Below are 24,078 nucleotides of genomic sequence, written 5' to 3'. Positions count from 1 at the left end.
AATACCTGCGTCGATTATGGGAGAATTTCCGATCTCTCCCCTTCCTGCTGAGGTTTGTACAGTGGTGTGACAACTTTAGATACAGATTATTCTAAAATATTTTTTCCAAGTAGACTTTACTTTTTGACTTAATTTTTTTGTCTTGCTTGCAGTAATAAAAGTTTCTAGTAAGATTATAATGCTTTGGACCTGCACTTCCTGGGAAGGAAGGGTAGGAAGTCAGCATACATCCAAAGGGAAAGGGAAATTAATGGTCTTTGTAGCATTTTTTGCATGCTTAGCTTCCCTTGGAATAGGAATGCACAGGACTTTTATACACTTAGCTTTTTATACACTTAGCTTTTCACTGGGAGATGTGTTCTAGAATTTGGAGGTTGAAAGTGAAATGCACAGTTGTTTATCCTGGCTTGTTTTCTGGTTACTTTCCAAGGAGAGAGTGGACCCTTTTCATGCAGACAGACCTCTGCTGTGTCAAGGCTGCTCAGATTAACTGTGCAGCTGGAAAGTATTTTCCACATCACTTGTGTAGATGTTGCTTTACTGGTTCTGCAGTTCTGCCTCTCCAGTTCCTTACTGGCTACTGACCACAAATGAGGCATTCATAAAATTGAAAGCAAAGTGAATAAAATTACCATAGCCTGTGATCCACAATATATTTATTATGTAACCCTCTAACCTCTAAGGTGTATGTGCATGTGTACATACATTGCTTCAGGTATGATACGTACTTTACCATGGCTGTTCTTTAATTTTACTGCCTCCTTCAAATACCATTTGGTCATTTTCAGGAGCTCACTTCAGAACTGTGTAGAAGAGCAAAGGGACAGGGGTTGGTAGAGTATCTGTGGATGCTTCTAGGAAAAACTTGTCTTTTAAAAAGTTTTATTCTTGCCATCTGTCAGGTGGACTGGAAAGGGGAAGAAGAAAGGGGGAGTAGGAATGGACCTATACCAAAAAGAGGAAAACTAAATAAAGTGTTGGAGGTTGACTGTGGGCAAATGAAGCAAAGAAGGTACAGAAGACCAGGAACAGAAGCAGACCAAAAGACATGGAATGCTGAATGGAGATGAAAATAACGAGGGAGAGGAATGCTTTTATTTTCCAAACAATCAAGAGTCTAGTAGTTGCAAGATGTTCAGGTAGGGCCAACTGAAAAGTTATAAAGGCCTGACTATATACTTAGACTTCTTGATATAATATAATTTAAAGGAATTTTATGAGTTTCTGTATTGCTTCTAATTGATATTTATAGTAATTTTTATTCCTTTTTAATGCACTTCTCTCCCCCACCTTCCTCTGCTAAAACCATTCCCACTATCTTGTTACTGCCTACTTCATTTTCAAATGTCTCAAATCTGTTGCTCTTCAGCACCTAAATAGTCCTAACAGTTCATAGCAGTAGCCTTTTGGGACGTAAGTAGCGTCTCTGCTAATTCTGCTGCTCACTATATAGTATTTTTTAGACCAAGAAATAATGAATGACTTAGCACTGTTAGGATTCCTGAGCAGACACCGTGACACTGGGATAAAGCCATCAGCATTAGGTCTTTCAGAGCATTGTCCCTATAGAGGACAATATATATGTCTGTTTTAAAGACAGAACAGTGCTGCACAGTAATTTTGATTTACAATTATAAAGCCTCACACAAAGCCTTTTAATAAATTATTCCATCTAAATGCGTGACAAACATTTTGGAAGGCATCAGCAATATTTTTGAGTATTTCTTGGTTTGCTGCATTTGCCTTGTTAAATATTACTTAAAAAATAAACCAGTTTACAAAAATCATAGTGTGAATAGAGACAAAGTGCTACTGCAGTTTGACTACCTCTTGTTTAGTTGGAAACCACAATTCTATCCCTTCCTTTGCAGCAGGAAAGCAAAACTGGAGATCTGTCATTCTTGGGTCCTGCTTTCTTCATGAAAGCAAATTCTTAAGGTAAGAACATAATTTTACACTTTAACATTGCTTTATTGTACAAAACAAGCAATTTATTAAATATAGCATCTGTCATCCTTCAGAAAAATACATGCAGAGAGATAAGCTTTTTGTTCACATTATTTTTTCTCCCTTGAAATAAGTATGACTTTTTCCTGTCCTGTTCCAAGGAATCGGACAAATTTCAGGTCTAGGTGTGCTTCTAAATGAAGCCTTTAAATCTTGCCTGTCTTCTCAGTACTACACATGAGGGGAGTTAACACTCCTCCAACACTATTCTTCAGGCAGTGGCCATTCAGTGATCAATTAATGTCTGAAATCTTGGTTATTTCATCTTTCACATCCTTGATCTTGGTTTGAACTGTTGTTAGATTGGCCAGTTTCTCATTCAGTAAAGCAATTTCCTTCTCCCGTCTTAACACCTCCTCCACTAATCTTCCTATTCTCAGTGTTAGGTCATTTATTAAGGGCTCCAAGATGGCAAACTCCTTTTTAACTTTGTACATCTTAGGTTTTAAATCATTTGCAAATGTAACTGTCTTCAGAACTTTTGCTCTGTCACCTTCAAGATTCAAAAGTCTGTCGGAATGCTTGTTAAAATCACTCCTTAACTCGGACAGTGCTGTCTTAATTTGCTCAATTTTTTTTGCGTTACTGGAAGCCAGGCTTTGGATTTTTGTACTTCGGTCGATGCTACTGGTAAGGAGGTCACTTATATTTTTTACTGTTGCCTTTTCACCTTTTTCTACTTTATCTTCTAGTGTTAGTAAAGAATCCGTCAGTGTAGTCATTTCTGCGACCAGGCCTGAAATGCGTCTTATGTCAGTTTTCACTGTCACAATTGTCAGTGTTACATTCTTTGCTATAGAAACTGCATTCTGTTCAGTGCTTGAAACTGCATGAAAAAGGCTTGTTAAATTCTTCTCTAGTTCTTCTTGTTTTTTAATTATGCTGCTAGACCATGTTTTCATTGTATAAATATCTTCCTGCAGATATTTAATGTGAGAAATTGTTTGAAGATCTTCCAGCTGTTTCATTAAGTTCCAAGTCTTTTCACACTAGAGGGATACAAAAATATTTCTAGCTTAACAACTTAACATCAAAATTCAAGCCATACTTAAATGAAATATCCTATTATTCTGACATTCAATTTGAATGCAAACCCTATCTCTAGGAAATCAACTTCTGTTACAACACAATCACATTTTTTTTCTTCTCAGTATACATAATAAATGTTAGTACTTCTTCTATTACTACAAAAAATCACAGGAAGGTGGTATATGACTTTCCAAGATAACCTCTGAAAACACAAGTCATCAAATGGAATCTTCTTCCATATACAGGAATTTTAAAATTTCCATAAAAGCTATTTAGTGAAAGAAAACTCATGCTACTGCTGGATTTTTGTCTTGATTTGCTAGTTCACTCTTTTATTTTTATTTTCTTATGATTCGTTGTTGGTTTTCAAATTTGGGAGCGAAAAAGGAAATCATCTGAGTGATACTATCCTGTTCAATCCCCAGTAAGTCAAGCTAGAACTTGGAGAGAAAAAAAAAACACCAAACAAGCAAACTGAAACACATTCCAAGAGGCTAGAATTAGTTTTATATTAATCCTTTTCTGGACACTAATAGAAAAAATATCATCACAGGAACAAATATTTTTAACTCTTCCATAGTGCTGGTCATTCCTTAATAGCTCAGAACCGTTTGCTCAAAAGCAAAACACCAAAATTTAGGTTGTGGAAAGTCATGCTTATTTCCTACTTAATGTCCTCCAAGGATGAGGATTTCATGTTGAACCTCCTTCATATTCAGCTTTCAGTAGGGTTGAGGTTGATGAAAGATTTTAGATTAGGGGTCATTCCACTGGCACTCTCACCACCCTGCCTCAAAAACATACGAAGTAGAAACACTAGAACTTGGAAGACACTTGTGAAAAGTGTTTAAAAGTATTTAAAAAAAACATTTATTTATATAATAGTTTTTCCTAATAGGACATGGAACACTAAAGTATTTACTCTGTATTCCTTTCTGGAGGAGCAGTTTATTTTGAATCAGATTATATGCACCAGGATGAGGAAATTCACTACAATATATTTTTATTTCGACTATGACTGTAAACTGACAGAAATTTATACATAAGCAATAATAGTATGAAGACAACACAGCTTTATAACATTGAGAAACATTGGTTTCATAGTCTCTTGAATAGGCAGTGTTACCTCTTTAGTGAAGATTTCAGTGGAATTCTCAAGAAATCAATGTACAAACCCAGAATAATTTAAATCTGATGAAGTCATAAATGTTATGGGTTCATACTGTTTCTACTAAGCAATCTCCTTTCCTGAGAAATACAAAATTATCAAGACAATAAGTCTGTAGACAATTTGTGTTGTCCCTGAGATCCAAATTTCAATGAACAGCTATCAGGTAGTACTACATCATGTCAGTAGGTCTATGGATAAACTGGATGTTCCCTGCTCCCAAGCACATAACTCCACCACTGATTTCTTTAATTACTTCCACAGCTCTTGGTTCAGCAAATTTTGGGAAACAATGTCAGTGACACCATTAATTTTTTATTTTTCTTGTCAAATGTGAAGCAATACGAGACGTATCATGTAATGCCTAACAAAGAATATCCTACAGAAGAAAAGGCTAAAATTTGTTTCTAAAGCACCAAAACACTCCCCAGAAATAAAAACAAACCAGCTGCTATGTAAATACCAGCTGCTTATAGATACCAGAACAAGACAAAGTTCTCAATAGGGGGTATTTTACTAGTGTTTTCCCTAAGGGTGTTGTACCTAAGCTTCAGCTGTTAAAAATGCACTCCTGTTTTCCTGCAGCACCAAACCATCACAGTGTACAATACATTAAAAGCAAGGTACAGCTAGCTCTGCTGAGAAGTAAATGATTAATTGTTCACTGTTTTACAAGTCTATGGAAAACAATACACAAAGTAACAACAAAAGAAACTAAGTAGTGAAAACTAAATACAAACTAAAAATATGAGCTCTTTTCCCCTTAAACCTAAATACTGTCCTTCAAATTATTTTTAATAAAAAAGGTATTTTAATAAATAAGCTGAAAAGAATCCTTAATTTAAGAAAATATTCCTTTCCTTCTTTAACAGAGGCTCATTCTCAACTTTTTAGGCTGTTCCAATGTCTCTTTAGATCAATGACAATATCTCAGCTATCCCTGACATACACTTAAATCACATTGTTTATAAAAATGTGCTTTTTCATTAATGAAAAAGTCAAAACTCACTTATTCCCATTCTGGTCATTTTCTGAGTTAAAGCTTTCCAAAGTTACTTCTTTTACTTTTGAAGATCCTGTTAAGTCAGGCCCTGTTTCTAGAACAGCTATTTCATGCTGCACTTTGAACAAGCTGCCCTTGGACTGTAGGGCTTCAAGAGCCTTCTGCACCACCACTGTATCAGAAACAGTTTTCAACATGTCATTTTCCACAGTGTACAGCTGTGTCTTCAAGTCCTCTATCTTTTTCTCCATACCAAGCAAGTCACTTGACAACCTAAGAATAGAGCGAATAGCATTTTCAATTGTTGGCAAATGGGTCTTGCACTCCTCAATTTTAGGTTCATAGTTTGCAAGTTTCTGATTCAGGTCTGTGTCCTTGGCTACCAGACTATTCTGTTCTTCTTCTAGCTTTTCAACTGACTTTGCATCCAAGTTCAACTTTTGTTCAACTCTCGAGAATTCATCATCTTCTTGCTTTTTTAGTGTTCTTATATTTCTGGCTGTACTGTCTTCCAAATCTCTTACTCTTTCTGAAAGGGATTTAATTCTTTGGTCAACTTCATTAATTTTGGAAGTAACTTCTGTATGTATGAACTTTGCTTCAGATTTTAAACCACTAGCATTTGTGTTAATTTCATCCAGGCTTCTTCTCCAGGAATTTGTAACATTTTGGAACTTCTCATTAATGCTCTGTATCTTTAGAGATAGAGTCTGTTCATTGTTCTGAATATCATTTATGATGTTGTGAAGAGAAGGTATTTCCTGCCCAAACTCAGTCATCACAGAGATGGATGAGGCAGCTTCTTGCAGGATACTTTCAGTAGACTCAAGCTGTGTTTACAACACAAAACAATGTCTGTGTCTATTTTAAAAAAGTAAGAACAGAAAACCATTTCCATTTATTAAGGGAAAATAAAGTCCCTTAAAAGCCTCTGTACTTGTTACAAAGCTCCTCCATGGTGCATTTCCACGTTTAATCTTTAAAATATTGTTGATTAACCTAGCATGAAGAAGTCATGGAAAAACAGGAATGTCTATTGTTGAACTTCTATGGCCTATATGCAATTTTCCATGCTTGTTTTTTTTTGTGTCCAAAATACAGCAAATCCCATGCAACATTTTGCAATCTGAAGCATAGTGTATATAAATATCCAAATTACATCACGTATAAATGACATTATTCTGAGATCAGCGCTGAAACAATATCACTGCCATGAGCCATGCTGTGCTACCATCATTATCTGTACTTATTATTAAAAATTATCAGGGATCATTCAGCAATCAGCACAGCTTTTCTACTTGATAATGTCACACGTGGTAATATTTTTTTCATTACTATTGTATTTTCTTATCTATCACTTTATTACGTCTTCATATTGTTAGAACAGGTGTGCTACATCAAAATGCTAGTATATTTTCTTCACATCAATGTATGTTAGAATCACACATGAAAGAGGACTGGTGGAATGAAATGTGCATATATGTCAGTTCTTAAAAACAGTTTCTAAAAAATAATACTGAGATTCAACCACTGTATTCACATACTGGAACAATGGCATGGATTGACATGCTTTGTATGAAATAGTCTCTAAAGGCCTATTCACAGGCAAGTAAAACACATTATGAAAACTTATTTAAAACAGTCAGTTAAATTAACAACATAACAATGAAGTAAACAATGACAAATGTTCACCAAAGATTATCCAATTAAGATGTTAATCATTACCTTTTCAGAAATTAAGTTTACTTTATTTCCCACATCCAGGATTTTTTCAGCTTCTTGATGTAAAAAATTATACTTTCTTTCCAGATCAGCAAATTGACCTGACTGCTGAAATAGAAACCTGCAAATTTCAAGTAAATAAACAGAAAGCATAACTTTTTAATTAGCATATATTAAGTATTCCAGGACCTGATTCACAGCAAATTGTTACTGGAGGTATTTCTGTTCACAGATCAATACATGACAGAAAAAAAAAAAAAATTAATGAAATTTATCTGTCTTGATAACTGGAGTTATCTTCCAAAAGAGGTATGACTACAAGGGAGCATCCATAGATGTCTTTGCTTTTACACTGCATGCAAAGGTAATTAAGGCACTGATGCTGGTAAGGTATTTTAAAACATCTTTAACAAAGGTATTTGACCTTTACTTAAAGACTTCACCTGATGAACAGTTTTATTATACTGCTGAGCAAATTATTTACAGAAAACTCTATTTCATTTCTTCTGTCCAATTATTTATTACCTGCCAAGCAAGCACTTACTGCCAGACTAAGTTGCTTTTTAGTAGATGTAGTCTCCAAAGCAGGTATTTAGAATTCCTGAGCAAGGCACCTTCAATATGATATAACAGATGGCGCTTCTATATTAACTCACTGCATGCCAATGTTTCCATGCTTGTGAACACTGCTACTCTCTCCTTAATCCTTCTGGCTTTAACAAGTTTCTATAGACTCTTGTCCCATGCACTCTGTTAACATGTAAATCATACACCCACAGAATACAAAAGAAAATACTAAAATCCTCTTAAGAGAGTTACCTACCAGCTCAGCACCAGGCAAACAGCAAGGGAAATGATACTCAGACTTGTCCTTGAGTCCATCCAAAAGGAACTGTGATTATTGCTGGTCCTGGGACTTGCCAGCTTCCCATAATTACTGTGCTTCTCAGCCTTCTGTGACCCTTCACTGGTCTTGGATGAAGACATACCTTTTTTCCTTGGCTTAACTTCAGACATTTTGTGGTTTTAAAAAGCAGAAGCAACGGAGAGAGCTAGAAAAAAAATCCCAGAAAGGATTATTTTTTAATTCTTACTTTTAAACATCCTCAAATATAAACTCTAAGTACACAAAAACACCCTCAAAAATGTTTCTTTCAGTGTTCACTATGCTTCCTAGTTATGTGAACTTTTGTAAAGTATCATAATGCTTTCATTTGCTTTCTATATTACAGAGCACTGTTTTCATATTTTTTCTAACTGTTTTTTCTAATTTTTTCCAAGCTTAAGCTAATTTCACCTTTCCAGAAATATTTTGTCTGCTGTAGAATAAGCTATTTTAAATATGTATTTAAAATTAAGAGGATTAAAAGTATACTTCTTTTTGTAGCCGATGACTGTCCCAAGTTCATCAGCAAATTCACTGATGAACTTGTGTTTTACCTGTAGATTTAAAAAATAATTATTACTTATACCACACTAAAAGGGGAAAGTAAATTTTTCAATTTAAAAAATAAAATTGCAAATCAAGCTTTAATTTAGAAATAGTTCAGTTGTAATGATTTCATGTCATCTGTAAAACCACCAATGTCAGTTAACAAAAAGATAGAAAATGATAGAAAAATTCAGAAGATTAATGAAATCATGCCTCAGGAAAAAAGAAAAAAAGAAAAGAAGAAAACCTGTAACTTCCTCTGGATAAAATTATGGTCAGAAGAGATTGAACCAATATGAATCTCCAGCTCATATTTTAATCAACCAAGTGAAGTACAGAGTGTAGATTTCAAGCCTAAAATCTTCTACCATACTGCTCAAAATAGACTTGATCCTTGGCGGAGTGGCTTTAGCCCAATTTGAGACCAAACTGTTGTGCTGGTTTTTTGGATCACTTTGCAGCACTGCCATTAATAATAAAATAATAATATCATTATTAAAAATAATTTAAAAAATAATATCAAAATTATTTATATTTGGAGATATTAACAGAGACACGGGGGTGAAAGGCTTTGTTTAAAATCTTATCTGTCATGCAGGTAGCTTAGAGCTGTTTGAGCCACAGTACTAGGAAGCATGCTCAGAGCTTATTGAAGTATGGAGGAAAAAAAGTTTTCATTTCCAAAAAACCCAAAACAACAAAACCCAAACAAAAAGAAAAGCCACGAAAACAGAAAAAATTTGCATTTTAAAGCTTTTAAAACATCTTTGGGTTAAAAAAAAAAAAAAAAAAAAAAAAAAAAAAGCTCTGAATAGTAGTTAGGAAAAGACTTTGAGAGAAAAGGAAAGCTCTGGTTTAAAAGGACGGCTTCAGCGCGCAGCCCGCGCGGCACCAGGGGATGAGCCGCAGCTCCCCAGAGACCCTTCCGGACCTCCGGCCGCGCTGGGTCCACTCCCTAAAAGTAAAGGACTGCTCTCTCCGCTGCCCCCAAAGTGACCCACATCCCCTCGGCTCCCCTCAAAGTGACCGACTGTCCCCTCCGTCCCCCGGGCTCCCGGCGAGCCCTAGTCCCCGGGCCAGCCCTGCAGGATGCCCCTAGCCCTGCAGGATGCCCCTAGCCCTGCAGGATGCCCCCAGCCCTGGCAGTCCCGGTCCCCCATCTCCCCATCGCTGCGGCCCCTGCCCCGTACCCGCCGCGCTCCTCCGGCCTCAGCTGGGGGCCGGAGGCGGGTGAGGCCGCCCAGCCCCGCAGGCACCACGTTTACAGGCCCCGGGGCCCCTCCCTTAGCCGCAGCTGGCGCATCGCCGCCCGGACACGTCCGGGCCCGCCCGCCGCGGCCAGACAGACAGACAGACAGACAAACGGGCAGAGGTGACGGCACGCACAGCCGGGGCTCAGTGGCTCCGCGCCGGCGCGGAGGCAGTGCCGGGCTTTGTTGGGTGGCGGCGGGCCGGGCGGGCCGGGCCGGGCCGGGCCTTCCCCGCCCAGGCCCGGAAGGAGGAAGCGCCGCCGGCGCCGCCTGGCCGGGAGCCGCGGGGCAGCGGCTGCGTCTCGGGGCTCGGCAGGGGCTCAGGGCCCGGCAGGGGCTCGGGGCCCGGCAGGGGCCGGCGGCTGCCGGGGGATCCGCGCTGCCCGCGGGGCGAGCGGCGTGGCGGACACCCAGCGACAGACCGGAGCGGAGCGCCAGGGGCTCCGCCGGGGCTGGGTACGGGTCAGCGGCGGGCGGTCTGAGCGCCTCGGTTGCTGTTTGGTTCGCGGCTGGCAGCAGCGGCACGGTGTGAGTTAGCCCTTTGTTTTGGTGTTCGTGGAGCGATTTCTTTTGTGTTTGCTTCGCGAGTGGCAGTGTTATTACTATTATTATCCGTTTCTCGACCGAGGAGCTTTAGCGTCCCCTTTCCTCCGCGGTAGGGTGGAAGGCTTTCCTAACTACGTAATTTTCAGTGAAAATAGGAAATTCTGTCAGCACGGCGGAAGAGGTGCTCCATCACGGGCTGATCCAAAGGCAGCTGCTGTACATCTGCTGTTCATCTGCTGTACACCCAGCTCATGGAGGAGAGAGTGCCGGAAAAGGTGAACGCCTCAGCAGGCACCTGCATTGGTGCTCTGTGGAGGAGTTTGGACTTGTTTATGGAGCTTTCCTGGCCAGAATGTCATCGGAGAGAGTTTTGATCGTTTGGGACTCTCGGAGTCGCTGATCAGTTCTAGGAAGCCTTTGCGCCGTAGTCAATAGCTTTTACCTTCTGTTTTCTTTAGACATTTGGTTTTTTATGATATGGAGGAAGAATGCAAGTTTAAAGTTGCGTGTCTAAATGCTGATAAGGGAAGGTACAGCGCAGTCAGTGGCAGTGTTGGGTGCTCCGTCTTCCATCATATGTCAAGATCCAAGTGTCCTTTTATGGAGCCTTGATCTTGGAGACAACAATGCGTTTATCCTGTGCAATGAGACCAGTCCTCTTTCTCATCCTCTTGTCCCAATCACATGATCCAAGAACTTAAAAAAATTGAGGAATGCAGTGAGTGGGGAGAAGACCTTTTAATAGAGACATTTGGCAAGTTGCTAGTAGATGAGAAGCTTCTAGTCTTTGGGTTTTTAGTTCTGAAAGTGTTCATAAACATAAATTCATAGGAATAGGGAAAATAATTTGTTTTTTTCAGAATTAGCAGGTGCTTTGCTACTCTTTCTGATTTAACACCAAAATTTATAAGCTGTTTGAAAACTTCTTTCCTCACACTTGTAAGTTGTGTTCCCAGTCTGACTTGACTTCCCCTCTCCCTGTTCTCTTTCAGGCTGAAGAAATATGGATGTCAAAAGTAGAAACTATTTGCTGATGAATCGTCAAGCACTGGAAAATGACATCAAGACTTCTTATATCATGGATCGTATGATTGCTGATGAAGTGCTAACATTACAGGAGGAGGAGAGAGTGAAGCAGCAGGTAGAATTATCTCTCACTGCTATTCCTCTTCCTGGTCTGCTCACATATTTTACCCTGCTTTTTAAAAATAGTGATTTCTGACTATCTAATTCCTGGATTTGTCAAATTCTAAAGTATATGCCTAGCACACAATTTTTGTTGCTCTTAATAAGGTTAAGGGCTTGGTAAGTTAAAGGCTATTTCTACAGCTATAAATACTCTATAATTTACAGAGCCATAGATGAAATGATTTCTGAGGTTTCTTATTTCTGTATAATACCTGTTCTAATTTTTTTTCTAGAATACACGGAAGGAGCGAGCAGCTATGCTAATAAACATTATTCTTACAAAAGATAATAATTCATATAGATCCTTTTATAATGCACTGCTCCATGAAGGGTACAGAGATCTTGCTGCACTTCTCCAGGACGGCATCCCTGCTGTTTCATCTGGTAACAGAAAGAGTTCAATGGATGGAATGACTTCTTACGGTCAGTGTAACTACAGCAATCCCTGTGCTTGAGTGAGAACACAAGTTTTTTATTCCTTAGAAAGTGGCTATGGGTAATACCTGTTCCAATGAAAAAGGAGCAGTTGGTGCATTTGTTTGTTTTGGTAGTGTCATAACTATGTCTCTATGTCATCTACTTAATATGGCCAGGAGAGTTACCACAGTTACAGCTGTTACAGGTCATCTTGAAAGTGTTCATATTAAATAATGCTTATTTTAAAAACAGGATACCTGGTGCTCTCATGGTTTTCTCTAATTTGTAACATTTTTTTTGTAAGTGAAAGGAAGACTCTCATTTGTATGTATTAAAAGAAAAACTTGTAGCCTCCAAAATTCTGATATCTAAGAGTAATCTGGAATCTCTCAACCTACATTGATCTAGCTGATCACTGATAAGTTGATCTAATTATAAAGTTACTTAATTCTTTCCACCAGATCTGTTAGTAGCCTATATAAGCTCCATGACTTTTACCTGTGTTGTCTTCAGTATTACCTTTGACTGATTACCTTTATTGATGAAATAAATTTTTAGGTTCTAATGGGCAGAACCTACTAACTGCCGTGTTTACTGGCACTCTACAGGTAATAAGTGTCAAAGGCATGTAGAGTTCAAGGCTATCTTAGATAATCAAAGTTTGTCAGTTATGTCACTCCATATGGCCACAAAGTGGGCAGATGAGGTGCACATTTCCTTTCCTGTCATGCTTTACCACTTTAAAGTTGTGCTATCTCAGCTTAAATCAATGGAAGTCTTGCTAGGTTCCCAGTGCTGTGCTGTGAACTGCCTAGGAAAGGCTTTACACAGCATCCTTTCTTTTCTGCTGCATCCACTGTGTGGTGACTTCTGACTGAGAAAGGGACTTGATTGTTGGGTAATGTTGAGCTCCTGTGTTTGCCACAGTTTCCATGGGAGATGTTAATTCTCTTTTCAGTTCTAGGGATTAATGTAACAAGCTTTCCTCTTGCAGTTATTATTAATTTGAACACTGTTTTAGATAGGGGGCTAGTTACATGCTAAGTAATTTATTTCTGAAAAGCAGTATTTTTTTAGTATTTGATATTTTGAGTCCAGCAGGTTTTAGGGCTTTTTTATGGAACATGAGGTGGGGAGGGAGCCCACTAGTTAATTTGGGTGGAGAATTGTTTGGTTGGGTTTGAAGAGGCATCACATTTAGAACTCACATTCTATTTTGATGTTTTTTGTTCTTAACTTTAGTGAAGACCATTCTCTGCGAAGGGGGTGTGCCACAGAGACCAGTTGTGTTTGTCACTCGACCAAAGCTCGTAGATGCTATTAAAAAGAAACTGTACTGCTTGGGAAGTGATCCAGGCTGGGTCACGGTTTATGGAATGGCAGGCTGTGGGAAGACTGTTTTGACAGCAGAAGCTTTAAGGGATCCTCAGCTCTTGGAAGGTACTTTCAGGAAAACATCTGTATTTTTATAAAAATCACTATAGGTATACACATATTGGACATGTATGGTGCAATATCATGTGTCACCTTGAAAGTGATTTGGGTTTCTAAATTTCTTAGGTGATTCTGAAATATTTGCTTGCAACATACAACTTTCATAACCATTTAGTGGTCTAGGACCACTAAGTGTTCTATTAGTTTGTAGAAAAAGGTTTGAATACCTTTTCACCTTAGAATCTGCTTTGATTTATGAGAGTAGATGCATCCTTAATTAACTTGAAATTGTTATTTCTGTTAATGCAAAATAATACATCTAGTTATATTCCTTTTGGGCATTGCTGTAAGGTCCTCAGACACCTCTCCTTGCTATGTGAGTTAAAAAAATATCTTGCTCTAACTTTTGCATATATTTTAATAGTAGCAGGCATTTGTGGGTGATTAGTATTGCCTTAGCTTAAAGTAGGTCATAGATGCAACCGTTTAATGGCATTTTTTCTATATTATCTATTTTTCCTTGCATAGGACACTAGGAAGAGAAAGTAGGACTTGGTATTAAAGAAAAAAATGATGTAGGGATAGATACTATAGCATCCTCTGCTACAGCTGACTCTTTTAGATATCTTCTTGATCACTGTTTCAGGATTATTTTTACATGCCACACTCTTGAACTCCTGTGGTACTACACGGTTAAGAATGTAAATGGTAGGTCAGACTAGCAGGAAGATGGATGCAGAAGGGGCTGTGGAGGGACAGGAAGGAGGATGTGTAGAAAGGAGGGACAACAGCATCAGTGATGGTGTGAAATTTCTGTAGGTTCTTGTCCTGTAGAGTCTGTTCCTTTAAAAATAAACAGGAATGGTCTTTTAGAACCACCTTCTGGTGTTAACAGTAGTGTTGTAAGGATGGCTTGCAACAGACTTTACAGGTTTGTGTTTTAATTAATGCTGACTTACTACTGTAAATTGCTATTAAATATTTTAAATTATTTAAAATGTGTAGCATGATTAATATTGCCTTTCTTGATAGATTACTTTCCAGGAGGAGTTCACTGGATCTCTGTTGGGAAACAGGACAAAGCAGGGCTCCTCATAAAACTTCAGAATCTCTGTAGTAGATTGGAACATGAGTCCACTCTTTCACAAAGACCACCACTTAACATTGAGGAGGCTAAAGATCGTCTTCGTTTGCTGATGTTACGCAAATACTCCAGGTGATGTTAGTAAAATCAAATACTATTCTTTTAACTGATAAAACTTTGCAGAGTAACTTTGGTCTACTCATCTGAGCTGTCTGTGTTGTGGTTACATGTGTCTGTGGTGTGTGTGTTGTTTTTTTTACCAACTTCCTAACTTACGCTAATATGACTTCTGTCAACAAAATATGTTAACCAGCTGTGCAGGAGTCAAATTTACTTGAAAAAGCAAATAGTGAAATAATGAAAGATGGGATTGAATAGTGAAAAATGGGAACAAACAATTGGAAATAAGGATTTCTCTAATCTTCAGTGTTCTCGTTGTATGTGTAGATTGCTTTAGTGATAGTGAGGGTTTTACAGCAGAAAAAAGGGTGTATATCACTGCAGAAAATTCTTCCTTTCCAGAACAGCTGGAGTCTTTGAAAAGTATTTGGTCTAGAGGTACCAAAATAAAAGCAGATTTTCATGATGTGGATGAAAATTATTGCCAAGAAACCACTGTCTTTCTCAGTCATTGCACCACTTTTTTCACCTTTGAGCAATAGTTTTTGTTATTTGCTGAAGATTTCATTATTCTCTGGGAAAATCTGTACTAAACTAAATAAGCCTGCTTCTCAGTGAGTTATCTTGGGAAAAATGCTCCAGCCCTGTGATCTTTGTAGAAAACAGAGTAGAATACTGGCATTTGGGGGGGAAAAAAATGTCTTTCTTGTGAAGAAAAGATGTGGAAAATATTAACAGGTCCTCTAAAAGAAACCTGTCAGCTGAAAGTGCCCTTTTCCTTGAAGGATTTGAAGTGATTGTCTCCATTGACACATTTCCATTGTTATTTCTTGTTTATTAACAAACAAAAGAAATCAAAACTCTTCAATACAGAAATGGGCATGGGAGGAAATAGAGGGGAGTGTGTCTGGGAGTGAGGTTCATAGAGGGTGCAAGTATATGGGAAACAAAGCTTCACTGCAGCTTGGGATGGAGCTGGTTCTGCTCTGGAATTCTTTGGCAACAAGAAGTCACTTTAGCTATATCTGGATTCAGATAGACAACTCTTGGGAACTCAGTACATCTCTTGGGAATAAAGTATTAGACAAAGGACTCAGATTTTGAAGCCAGTATGTTTCTTAGGATTAAATTATTAGTAATTAGTCAAACGAAAAATTGAAACTATGGTTTACTTTAAAATAAGAAACTACAGAATTTAATCTCCTGTGATTGTTATCACAGGGTTTTGTTCATTGCTTTGGGGTGTGTTTTTGCTTGTTTAGGTTTTTCTTTGTTTTAAGGTGTTTTTTAATAATCCTAATTAGAATTTAAGATTTGTTGGTGTGACTGGAGGAGAAAAATCACTGGTGCCTAATGAATGGGAGGACTTTGAAGTGCTCAGAGTAATTAAAAACATAAAATAAGGCTGTAATTCATGATACTTATCACATTTGCAATCATAAAAGTGCCACAAAATGAGTCCTTTATGGCTATGGTAGTATTCTTGTGAACTCTCTGATTTATCAAAAAGTTATTAGTAGAAGAGTTGTATAAAAATGAGATAGGGGTATCCAAGACTTAAATGTATATTTGAGAATGTAGTCTGATGTGTATGGATTTTTTTAGGGAGGATCAAATCCTTAATTACAGGCTTTGATGACATAAGTTCCACTTAGCTGAACAAAAATGAGGGAGCTTTGTCACGCTTCAGTGAGAATTGGACAACATAACCAGTTGAGTGGTGTGGAAAATTCCATCCCTTAAAAAAAAAGTGTAGTAAATGTTAACAATTTATAGGATTAGGTGTCAATAACTAAAACTCACTGAAGGTAAATAACTGTTATATCTTTTCATACATCTACTTGCCAGCTAGTCTTTTTGACTTCTTGCTCCCTTAATGCCAGTATTTTAAAAACAGTTTTCAGTAACTTCTCTGTCATATATAGGCAGGTGCAGGGAAGTCTACTTTATGTTATTCTGGTGGGATTCCATGTAGGAACCTATAAATGTGGCTGGCCATAGGATTGGAATATGTGTAACATTATTTATGTAAGAAGAGCCTTGCCATTCAAGACAATTGCTTTACAAGAGGATTAGCCTCATATAGTTTTCCAAAGATACAAAAAATTTAAAACCCTTGAGTCAAAAGGAAACTTAAATGCTTTCCCACAAAGCTTATCACCATCCTGTGTCAGAGTTGTCTAGTTTTATACAACTCTTTTCTTCATTTTTGATAACTAGTGATTTAAAACCAGTAAATATTTCTGGTTTTCCTGGCATCTACTAATGGAAATGTTTCTCAAAACATTGTTTACACTTGAGCTGTAGCTATGAAATAATAAATGGTAAATACCTTTTTGAGATAACTGCATTCAGTTTCTTGCACAGTGTTTAATCATAGAATCACCAAGGTTGGAAGAGACCTTCAAGATTATCAGGTCCAGCCATATCCCCTAAGTGTCACATCCATACACTTCTTGAATGCTTCCAGAGACAGTGACTTCACCACCTCCAATGGCAACTTAGTCCAGTGCTTAACCACTCTTTCAGGGATTTTTTTCTTTTTCTAATATCTAATCTGAACTGCCCTGGTGCAATTTAAGGCCATTTCCTCTCATCCTTCCACTTGAGACATGGCAAAGATACCAACTGCCATGTTGACTCCTTTCAGGTCATAAAGATTCATAAGGTCCCCCCGAGTCTTCTTTTCTCCAGACTAAACAACCTCAGCTCCCTCAGCTGTGCCTCTTAGGACATTTTCTAGACCCTTTACCAGCTTTGTTACCCTTCTCTGGACATACTGTTAAGGTATTCTACATAGTAATATAAATAAATTATGCAGTGATACCTTGTAAATTCTGAAAATGTGTTTTCTTTGTTAAAATGCAATATTTTTTTTAGCATTAATAGTTGATCTGAAGTATTTCTTCTCTCACTAGGTCTCTTTTGGTCCTGGATGACATTTGGGATTCCTGGGTGTTAAAAGCATTTGATAATCAATGTCAGGTACTCATCACGAGCAGGGACAGGAGCGTAACAGATGCTGTGGCTGGTAAGGAGCAGTTTCCTCTCCTGCAGCACAGATTTTATGTGTCTGTGTCCGCAGCTTGTTCATGTGAGCTTTCAGAAGAATCTGATAGAACCAGTCTTTCAGTCTGTGCACAAGTGGCAAGGTTTTAGAATTCTGCTTTGTGAGATTTCATGCCCTTTGTGAAATAAATATTGTATGTTATCCAAAAGTTACATGTTTACATTGGTGAGTGCAGTAATTCTCAACAGAATGAATTAACCTCTGGGACACTGATGCTGTTAGACTGATTATCTCTACACTATTCACCAGTGACTGCCCATAATGCATTTGTAATTCTTAGCTTATAGTCTGTTTTTTCCTATGCATATATCTAATGCATGCTGATTCTGATAAGTAGAATTTATACTCTTCTTAGTCCTCTAAAATACTATGCAAAAAATCATGAATCTTTGCTCCATATATTACTTGAAAAATACTTTGAATTTCCATGCTGTTTTTTGCATTCATTAAATTTTTTTCCGTGTTTCTGTTTCTAGGTATTAAATACGAGGTTCATGTGGAAAGTGGGCTAGCACATGAGAAAGGACTGGAGATTTTATCCCTATTTGTGAATATGAAAATATCAGAGCTTCCAGAACAAGCTAACTCTCTTGTAAGAGAATGCAAAGGTATTCTAGTTGCTCTTTGTCGTACAATTTACCAGTGAATGTAGTTTTTTTTCTTCTATATTTTGACTTAAAAATAGAGAAGGGAACATCCTTTAATACTGTATATGTTAAGTAAAATACAAGCACTTGTTAAATATTTTGGGTTTTTTTTAAGCTTAGCAGAAGTCTCATGTTTTTGGTTAGTTTATTTATATAATATATATAATATAAAAATATAATATATATATAATATTTATCATTAATTTGTCATTTATTTGTCTATTAATTATTTTGTCTCTGCTCCACACCTCAAGAATTTAATCAGTGTATTTGGAATATTACCTGTTTCAGTCACATGACCATCAGCTGTTGGATTGTGTTCCTTGATGACCTCTAAATTTGATTTCGTCTTTTCCTTCAGGTTCTCCTCTTGTGATATCCTTGATAGGCGCGTTACTACGAGACTTCCCTAGCCGCTGGGAATACTATCTCAGGCAGCTGCAGAATAAGCAGTTTAAAAGAATAAGAAAATCTTCCTCATATGATTACGAAGCCGTTGATGAAGCAATGTCCATAAGTGTTGAGCAACTGGATGACAATTACAAAGACTACTATAAAGACCTCTCTATCCTCCCAAAAGATGTTAAAGTACCTACTAAGGTAATAAAAGCAGTGCAAAAATCTTTTGATTTTTAGTGAGATGCAAACAACAACCTTAAAGAATTCTCAAAATTTATAATTGTCATGTATAACTTCTATGGTATTTAACCTAAAAGTAATTGCTAGATTTGGTAGATTTGTTCCATTATTGCATCATGCCTCGTATTGCTAGTATTGAAACTAAAGTAATCATAACCGAATCAACATATTCATATTATTTAAGTATAATCTGTGTTCTGTGTATTGTTCTTTAATTAGATTGTAATTGAGCTCACTGAAAGCTTGAAAACTGTTATATGGAATTTGCCTCCTTTTATAGTCACCATAAACCAGCACAGATAGACAAAAGATAGGTTAACTTTTAATATCTGTCCTGTAGCTTGGTATGAAGGAGTTGATAACATATTGATTACCCTTTGTGTCTGTATTTGTTAGTATGCATTTTATTGACAGTTAATTGGTAGCCATTTATAATATTCATACAAATAACACTACAGCTTGGTTCTGATTCTCTTCTCTGTGAATGTATAAATATTTTTTAGGTTCTCTGTATTCTTTGGGATATGGAAACTGAAGAGGTTGAAGATATACTACAGGAATTTGTTAACAAATCACTGTTGTTCTGTGATCGGAATGGGAAGTCATTCCATTATTATTTACATGATCTTCAGCTTGACTTTCTCACAGAGAAGAATCGCAACCAGCTTCAGGTTGGTATCGCCTGATACTTACATGCAACGTTACTCTCCAAAGCTGTGCATTTTTCAGAAAATTTTGCTTTGTTTAATGGTACCCTGAGTAGCTTCATAACATAGGTCCAAATTAAATTTAACCTAAGGCTGTCTAATTAAAAATATTTATTTTCAACTTGAAACTGTGGAGGGACTTTTTGACAGTTCCATCTGCAGCTTAGAGACTGAATTGAGAGAAGACTCCATAACCATTATTTTTCTATCAGATGTTTCCAGCAGGAGACGTAATGTTCCACTGTTGATTCCAAAGATATCAAGGACCTACCAGAATAGGAAACAACCTCTTTAATGCGGATAAATGCTTTTTGCTCCCTTTTTTTTCAGTTTAAGGCAGTACTTTCAGGAAGATGGGCTCAATTTCAGTTCTGAAGGACAAGGCAGAAAGAGTAGATATGAAGAAAAGGCAAGTTTTTTGTCTTCCTTTAGATCTAGATGTGTAAGGATAGTTTTTTTGTTGTTGTTGGCTTCCCACATTTAAGATGAAGAGAGATTTGGTAGCTAATCTCAGTCTGAGAAGCAGGGTTAGCAGCTTGCTCTTCTGTCTTTTAATGTACAGAGAATGTTTCTGGAGAAGTCTTTAGCAGTAAATTAGGTTAGGTGTACAACTTTGGAAGGTAAGCTTTGTTTCACTCATTAATGTATTACAATTAAGAAATAATATTATTCCTCAGTGTTATTTACAATGTAATAACACTACTACTACTACTACTACTACTACTACTACTGCTAGTAATAATACTTCCTCAATGCCAAAAGTGTGTTTTTCTTCACTTTGCAGGAGCTACATAAAAACATAGTAAATCAGTACAAGAAATACTACAAGCTTAATACACCTGTTCTGTCTCAAGAGGATTGCATGTACTGGTATAACTTCCTAGCATATCACATGGCAGGTGCCAAAATGCAGCAGGTGGGTTCTGACAGGTGTCCTTTGCTTCCCTTTTACCCACTCTTACCTCTGCTTTTCCCTCCAGGCTTTTTCCCAGTTGAGCCTCTCCTCCCCTTGACTTTGACTTTAACTTGACTTTAGTCCAATTGGGTAAACAGTCAACCTACAGTCTTTAGGAGGTCCTCTGATAATCACTGTCCCTTACAAAAACTAATTGGTAGTTTCACTTGAATTTGAGTTTCAAATGTCTTGAATAGCATTTGGTCCTGGTTGTTAATTTGTTTATTTCACATGTGTGCAAACCTTTTCATTTGATCTTCTTTTAAGATGTTTCATCTGACTCATCATATAATACACTTCATGGATTTATCTCTTATAGGAACCTTCATAATTAATGTTGGCTACAAGTCTAGGTGTTTTGAATTATATTTATTTCATTATCTTAGTATCTTTAGTTTCAGTGTGTTGTGAAAATGTTTTGTTAGCAGCCTTTCTATGTTTTGTAGAATTAGCTTCTCAAAAGTCTTTAGCCTGGCTCACTGTGACTATGTGCTTGCTAGAGTTTATATTCTGTGTATCGCTTATTTTTCATTATTTAGAAATTATTTCTACTTCTTGGAAGGTTAATAAAGCTAGGAGGTATTCATTTTCTTAGTTTAATGATGATATTCTTTTAATCCTTGTGGTATTTATTGATTTTTGAACTGGAATACGCTTTGCACCTGTGCAGTGTTGTTGCTAAGCAGTTTTTCTAGGGGAGGTCTAAAGGAAACAGACCAATATTTGTATATTGTATATAATATTTGTGGACCAATATTTGTAAAAGATGGTCATCTAACTAATAGGGATAAAGTTCAATGCATTTTTTTGCCTGAATCTTTAATAATATTGTCAGACCTTGTCTTCCCAGCCCCCTGGTTTGGAGGACCACGAGTGTGGGAACAGGGACTTTTCATTTGTGGAGAAAAATGTGAAATTGTAAGGGACTGGCTGGATCAGTTGAATGTTCACAAGTCCGTAGGCCTGATATGATACAGCCCAGAGCACTGAAGGAATCCAAGGATGTTATGTCAGGACTCCCTTGATCATTTACCGATGGTTTGAGGAGTTTCAGCATCTCTTAGGAAGATCAACAATCATCGATCTTCCAGTGATCTTTGATAGATCTTTGATCTAGCAGTGGTCTTTGCTAGACTGGACTAGAATAAGCTTTTTCAGAGTTAAAAAAACAGGTCTCATGTGCTGCAGAAGTCAAGATTTGCTCTGTACCTCCATCTCCTGTCTGGCTAGCTGTATCAAAGAACAGTTTAAAATAACAAACTTATCCTTCTGTACACTGAATTTTTAGAACTGAACGATTAAGATATCGGAAACAGGAAATTGCCCAAGTTTTCAACAAGAGACAGTTGTACCAAAGTGTATCAAATACCTAATCTATTTCCTATGTTTTCTTTTTCCCCCTAAGTAAATTCTGTTGTGAAATTTACACTCTGAACTTAAATTTGTATTTCTTTTAGGAGCTCCATGATCTTATGTTTTCTTTGGATTGGATTAAAGCTAAAACAGAATTGGTAGGGCCTGCTCATCTGATTCATGAATATGTAGAATATAGTTCAATCCTGGATCAAAAGGTATGATACTGAAAGGTAAATGATCAGTTGGTTCCAAATACAATTTTTATTTTGTAAGTGCGTTTTGTTGGGTGTATGTATATGGCAGGTATATAGAAAGCTTTAAAAAAACAAAGCATGAAACCAATATTAAATTGAACTTTAACCTGGAGAAGATAGAAATGAAAGAAACTCAGTTTTCTGTTTGTTTTAACTTCAGTGTGTAAGTAGTTGGCCACGGAACTTAATAACTATAGTGATCAATACCTAGTTGTTGGTACATAAGGTACTCTGCTTTTGAGGAGGTGTAGAATTATGCTGACTACTTGGAATAGTCTTTGATACTTCACACTGCTTATTGAATAAATCACTATTGCTAATATTCTTTATTTGAAAAATAAGGATATTATGCTTTCTGAATAGGATAATGAAATATTTCAATCTATTGTATGTATTTGCTAGTATAACTTCATAGAAAAATAGAGCTCAGGGCTTCTGTAAGAATATTTCCATATGGAAATTTAAAAAAGCATGGAAATAAACCCCAAGATAAATCTATGCTATCAAATGTCTGCTCTGTTTTTAGGATAGCACAGTGCGTGAGAATTTCCAGGAATTTCTGTCTTTAAATGGGCACCTTCTTGGACGGCAGCCGTTTCCTGACATCATTCAGCTGGGTCTTTGCCAGCCAGAGACGTCAGAGGTGTATCAACAGGCCAAGCTGCATGCCCAAAGGGAAACAGGAACATTTTATTTAGAGTGGATGTAAGTAGCTGCAGTCTGTCTGCTGATACGCTGATCCCTGGAACAAGGAAATAATTTAAAGTACAACTAAATACCATGTATGGTAATAAAAGGATCTTTGTAAGAACTGCTGGGGTTTTTTTCTGAGGAAAGAAGGTGTAATAATTTTCAAGAACTTGTGGGAGAAGGGGAACTCTGGATATGTAAAGCAACACCTTAGTAATAATTACATAAAAATAAATAGAGTAATATATTTACTTCTGTATTAAATTATTATTCCTTTTAAATAACAATGCAAAGATGAAAACATGATACTTTGAATATTCTTTAAATAATTTTATTTTACAATTATAATTGTTAGAGTATGTTTTTAGGTATTAAAGTCAACTGTGACTTTAAAAAGGAGAGCATTTGTGCTAACTTGCAAAGTTTTATGAAGTATCAAGATGGGAAATTGTAATCTCTACACAATCTTGAAATTTCTCCAATTTAAACAGTTCTTTGCTGTTATGATATTTTTGGAAGTTGTTTAAGGAAAAAGCATACAGATCTACACATTTTCCCAGCCTTGTCCAATAGTTGGTTGACCACATAATTCTCTGATTCTGTTTGATATTTCTCTTTCGATGTCTTCTCTTGTCATGAAAACTAAGGAAATTTGTGAAGATCTGTGCAAATTTACAAATGTTTTTTAATATGCTTGAAAAGGAAGAGTTCTGCATGAGAACAAGAATTCTCAGGAAAAAGTTTATATTTGGAAATAGCAATTTCAGATCATAAAAATTTTATCTTTCTTGGTCTCTAAGCTGTAACTGTTGGAACACAATATAAACCTCTTGAGTGAATGTTGGAATTTGTGTTTCCTTTATTAGTTCAGCATAAGGGCTGAGAGGTGAGGTGTAGTGGGTTGGTTATTTGTTTATAAAGCTTGTGGCTCAAGATGTGTGAAAAAGTGTTAATCTTCTTAGAGATGATTTTGAATAACACAAAGGCACTCATCTAAATCATTGTCTTATCCTGTAGAAATAAAAAATCCTTGAAAAATCTCTACCGTCTGGTTGTTCGTCCACACAGAGATGCAGTTTACCATGCCTGCTTTTCTAAGGATAGACAAAGAATAGCATCATGTGGAGCTGATAAAACACTTCAGGTGAGACACCAATGCATGAGTCAGTGGAGATGCTGTGTACCATTTCAAAAACATTTGTTAAACAGTCCTGTCACTTTTCTTTTGTTGCTATGTGGAAATATTTGGATCTAGATCATAGTTGGAGACAAATGATTGAAAAGGATGTTATTATTGCATAAACCTCAAGTTGTGTGTTCAGAATAGACTGGTGTGATTTTAGGGTTTGTACCCTCACTG

General features: G+C 37.0%; 2 protein-coding genes across 8 annotated transcripts in view; one reads left to right on the top strand and one right to left on the bottom strand.

The window, feature by feature from the left end:
• Positions 1-1,895: 1,895 nt before the first annotated feature.
• The window catches only part of APAF1 (apoptotic peptidase activating factor 1), a 38,155-nt gene continuing 15,972 nt past the window's right edge, over positions 1,896-24,078 (top strand). For 2 of the 4 annotated variants that reach the window (XM_014249017.2, XM_088054733.1), the window contains exons 1-13: positions 9,981-10,139; positions 11,150-11,298; positions 11,579-11,768; positions 13,005-13,202; positions 14,229-14,412; positions 17,319-17,431; positions 17,947-18,078; positions 18,479-18,717; positions 19,260-19,427; positions 20,248-20,379; positions 21,876-21,989; positions 22,555-22,733; positions 23,736-23,862. In XM_014249017.2, the coding sequence (XP_014104492.1) occupies positions 11,161-11,298; positions 11,579-11,768; positions 13,005-13,202; positions 14,229-14,412; positions 17,319-17,431; positions 17,947-18,078; positions 18,479-18,717; positions 19,260-19,427; positions 20,248-20,379; positions 21,876-21,989; positions 22,555-22,733; positions 23,736-23,862 (1,914 nt within the window). In that variant the 5' untranslated portion in view covers positions 9,981-10,139; positions 11,150-11,160. Of the gene's footprint in view, positions 1,939-9,980; positions 10,140-10,337; positions 10,433-11,149; positions 11,299-11,578; positions 11,769-13,004; positions 13,203-14,228; positions 14,413-17,318; positions 17,432-17,946; positions 18,079-18,478; positions 18,718-19,259; positions 19,428-20,247; positions 20,380-21,875; positions 21,990-22,554; positions 22,734-23,735; positions 23,863-24,078 lie in introns of those variants that run through there. The other 2 variants (XM_088054735.1, XM_088054734.1) reach the window with 2 other exon arrangements.
• Positions 1,948-9,837, bottom strand: IKBIP (IKBKB interacting protein). Of its 4 annotated transcripts, none has more exons than XM_014249124.2 (5): positions 9,748-9,837; positions 7,753-7,981; positions 6,933-7,050; positions 5,214-6,037; positions 2,842-2,996 (listed from the first exon to the last, which is right to left on the bottom strand). In XM_014249124.2, exons 2-5 carry the CDS (start codon positions 7,944-7,946, stop codon positions 2,975-2,977), a joined length of 1,158 nt encoding a protein of 385 aa, XP_014104599.1. In that variant the 5' UTR covers positions 7,947-7,981; positions 9,748-9,837; the 3' UTR covers positions 2,842-2,974. The 4 variants fall into 4 exon arrangements, with proteins under 4 accessions (XP_014104601.2, XP_014104599.1, XP_005519509.2 ...); XM_005519452.3 differs by lacking the exon at positions 9,748-9,837 and adding an exon at positions 9,552-9,737; XM_014249126.2 differs by lacking the exons at positions 5,214-6,037; positions 9,748-9,837 and adding an exon at positions 9,552-9,723 and having other exon boundaries at positions 1,948-2,996.

Source organism: Pseudopodoces humilis, chromosome 5 (assembly GCF_049639895.1).
Source record: "Pseudopodoces humilis isolate 2021_Gansu_Grassland_sample_001 chromosome 5, ASM4963989v1, whole genome shotgun sequence".
In the NCBI taxonomy this organism is placed as follows: Eukaryota; Metazoa; Chordata; class Aves; order Passeriformes; family Paridae; genus Pseudopodoces; species Pseudopodoces humilis.
The sequence above is the reverse complement of the archived record's forward strand: the minus strand, read 5'-3'. Positions and strand labels throughout refer to the sequence as shown.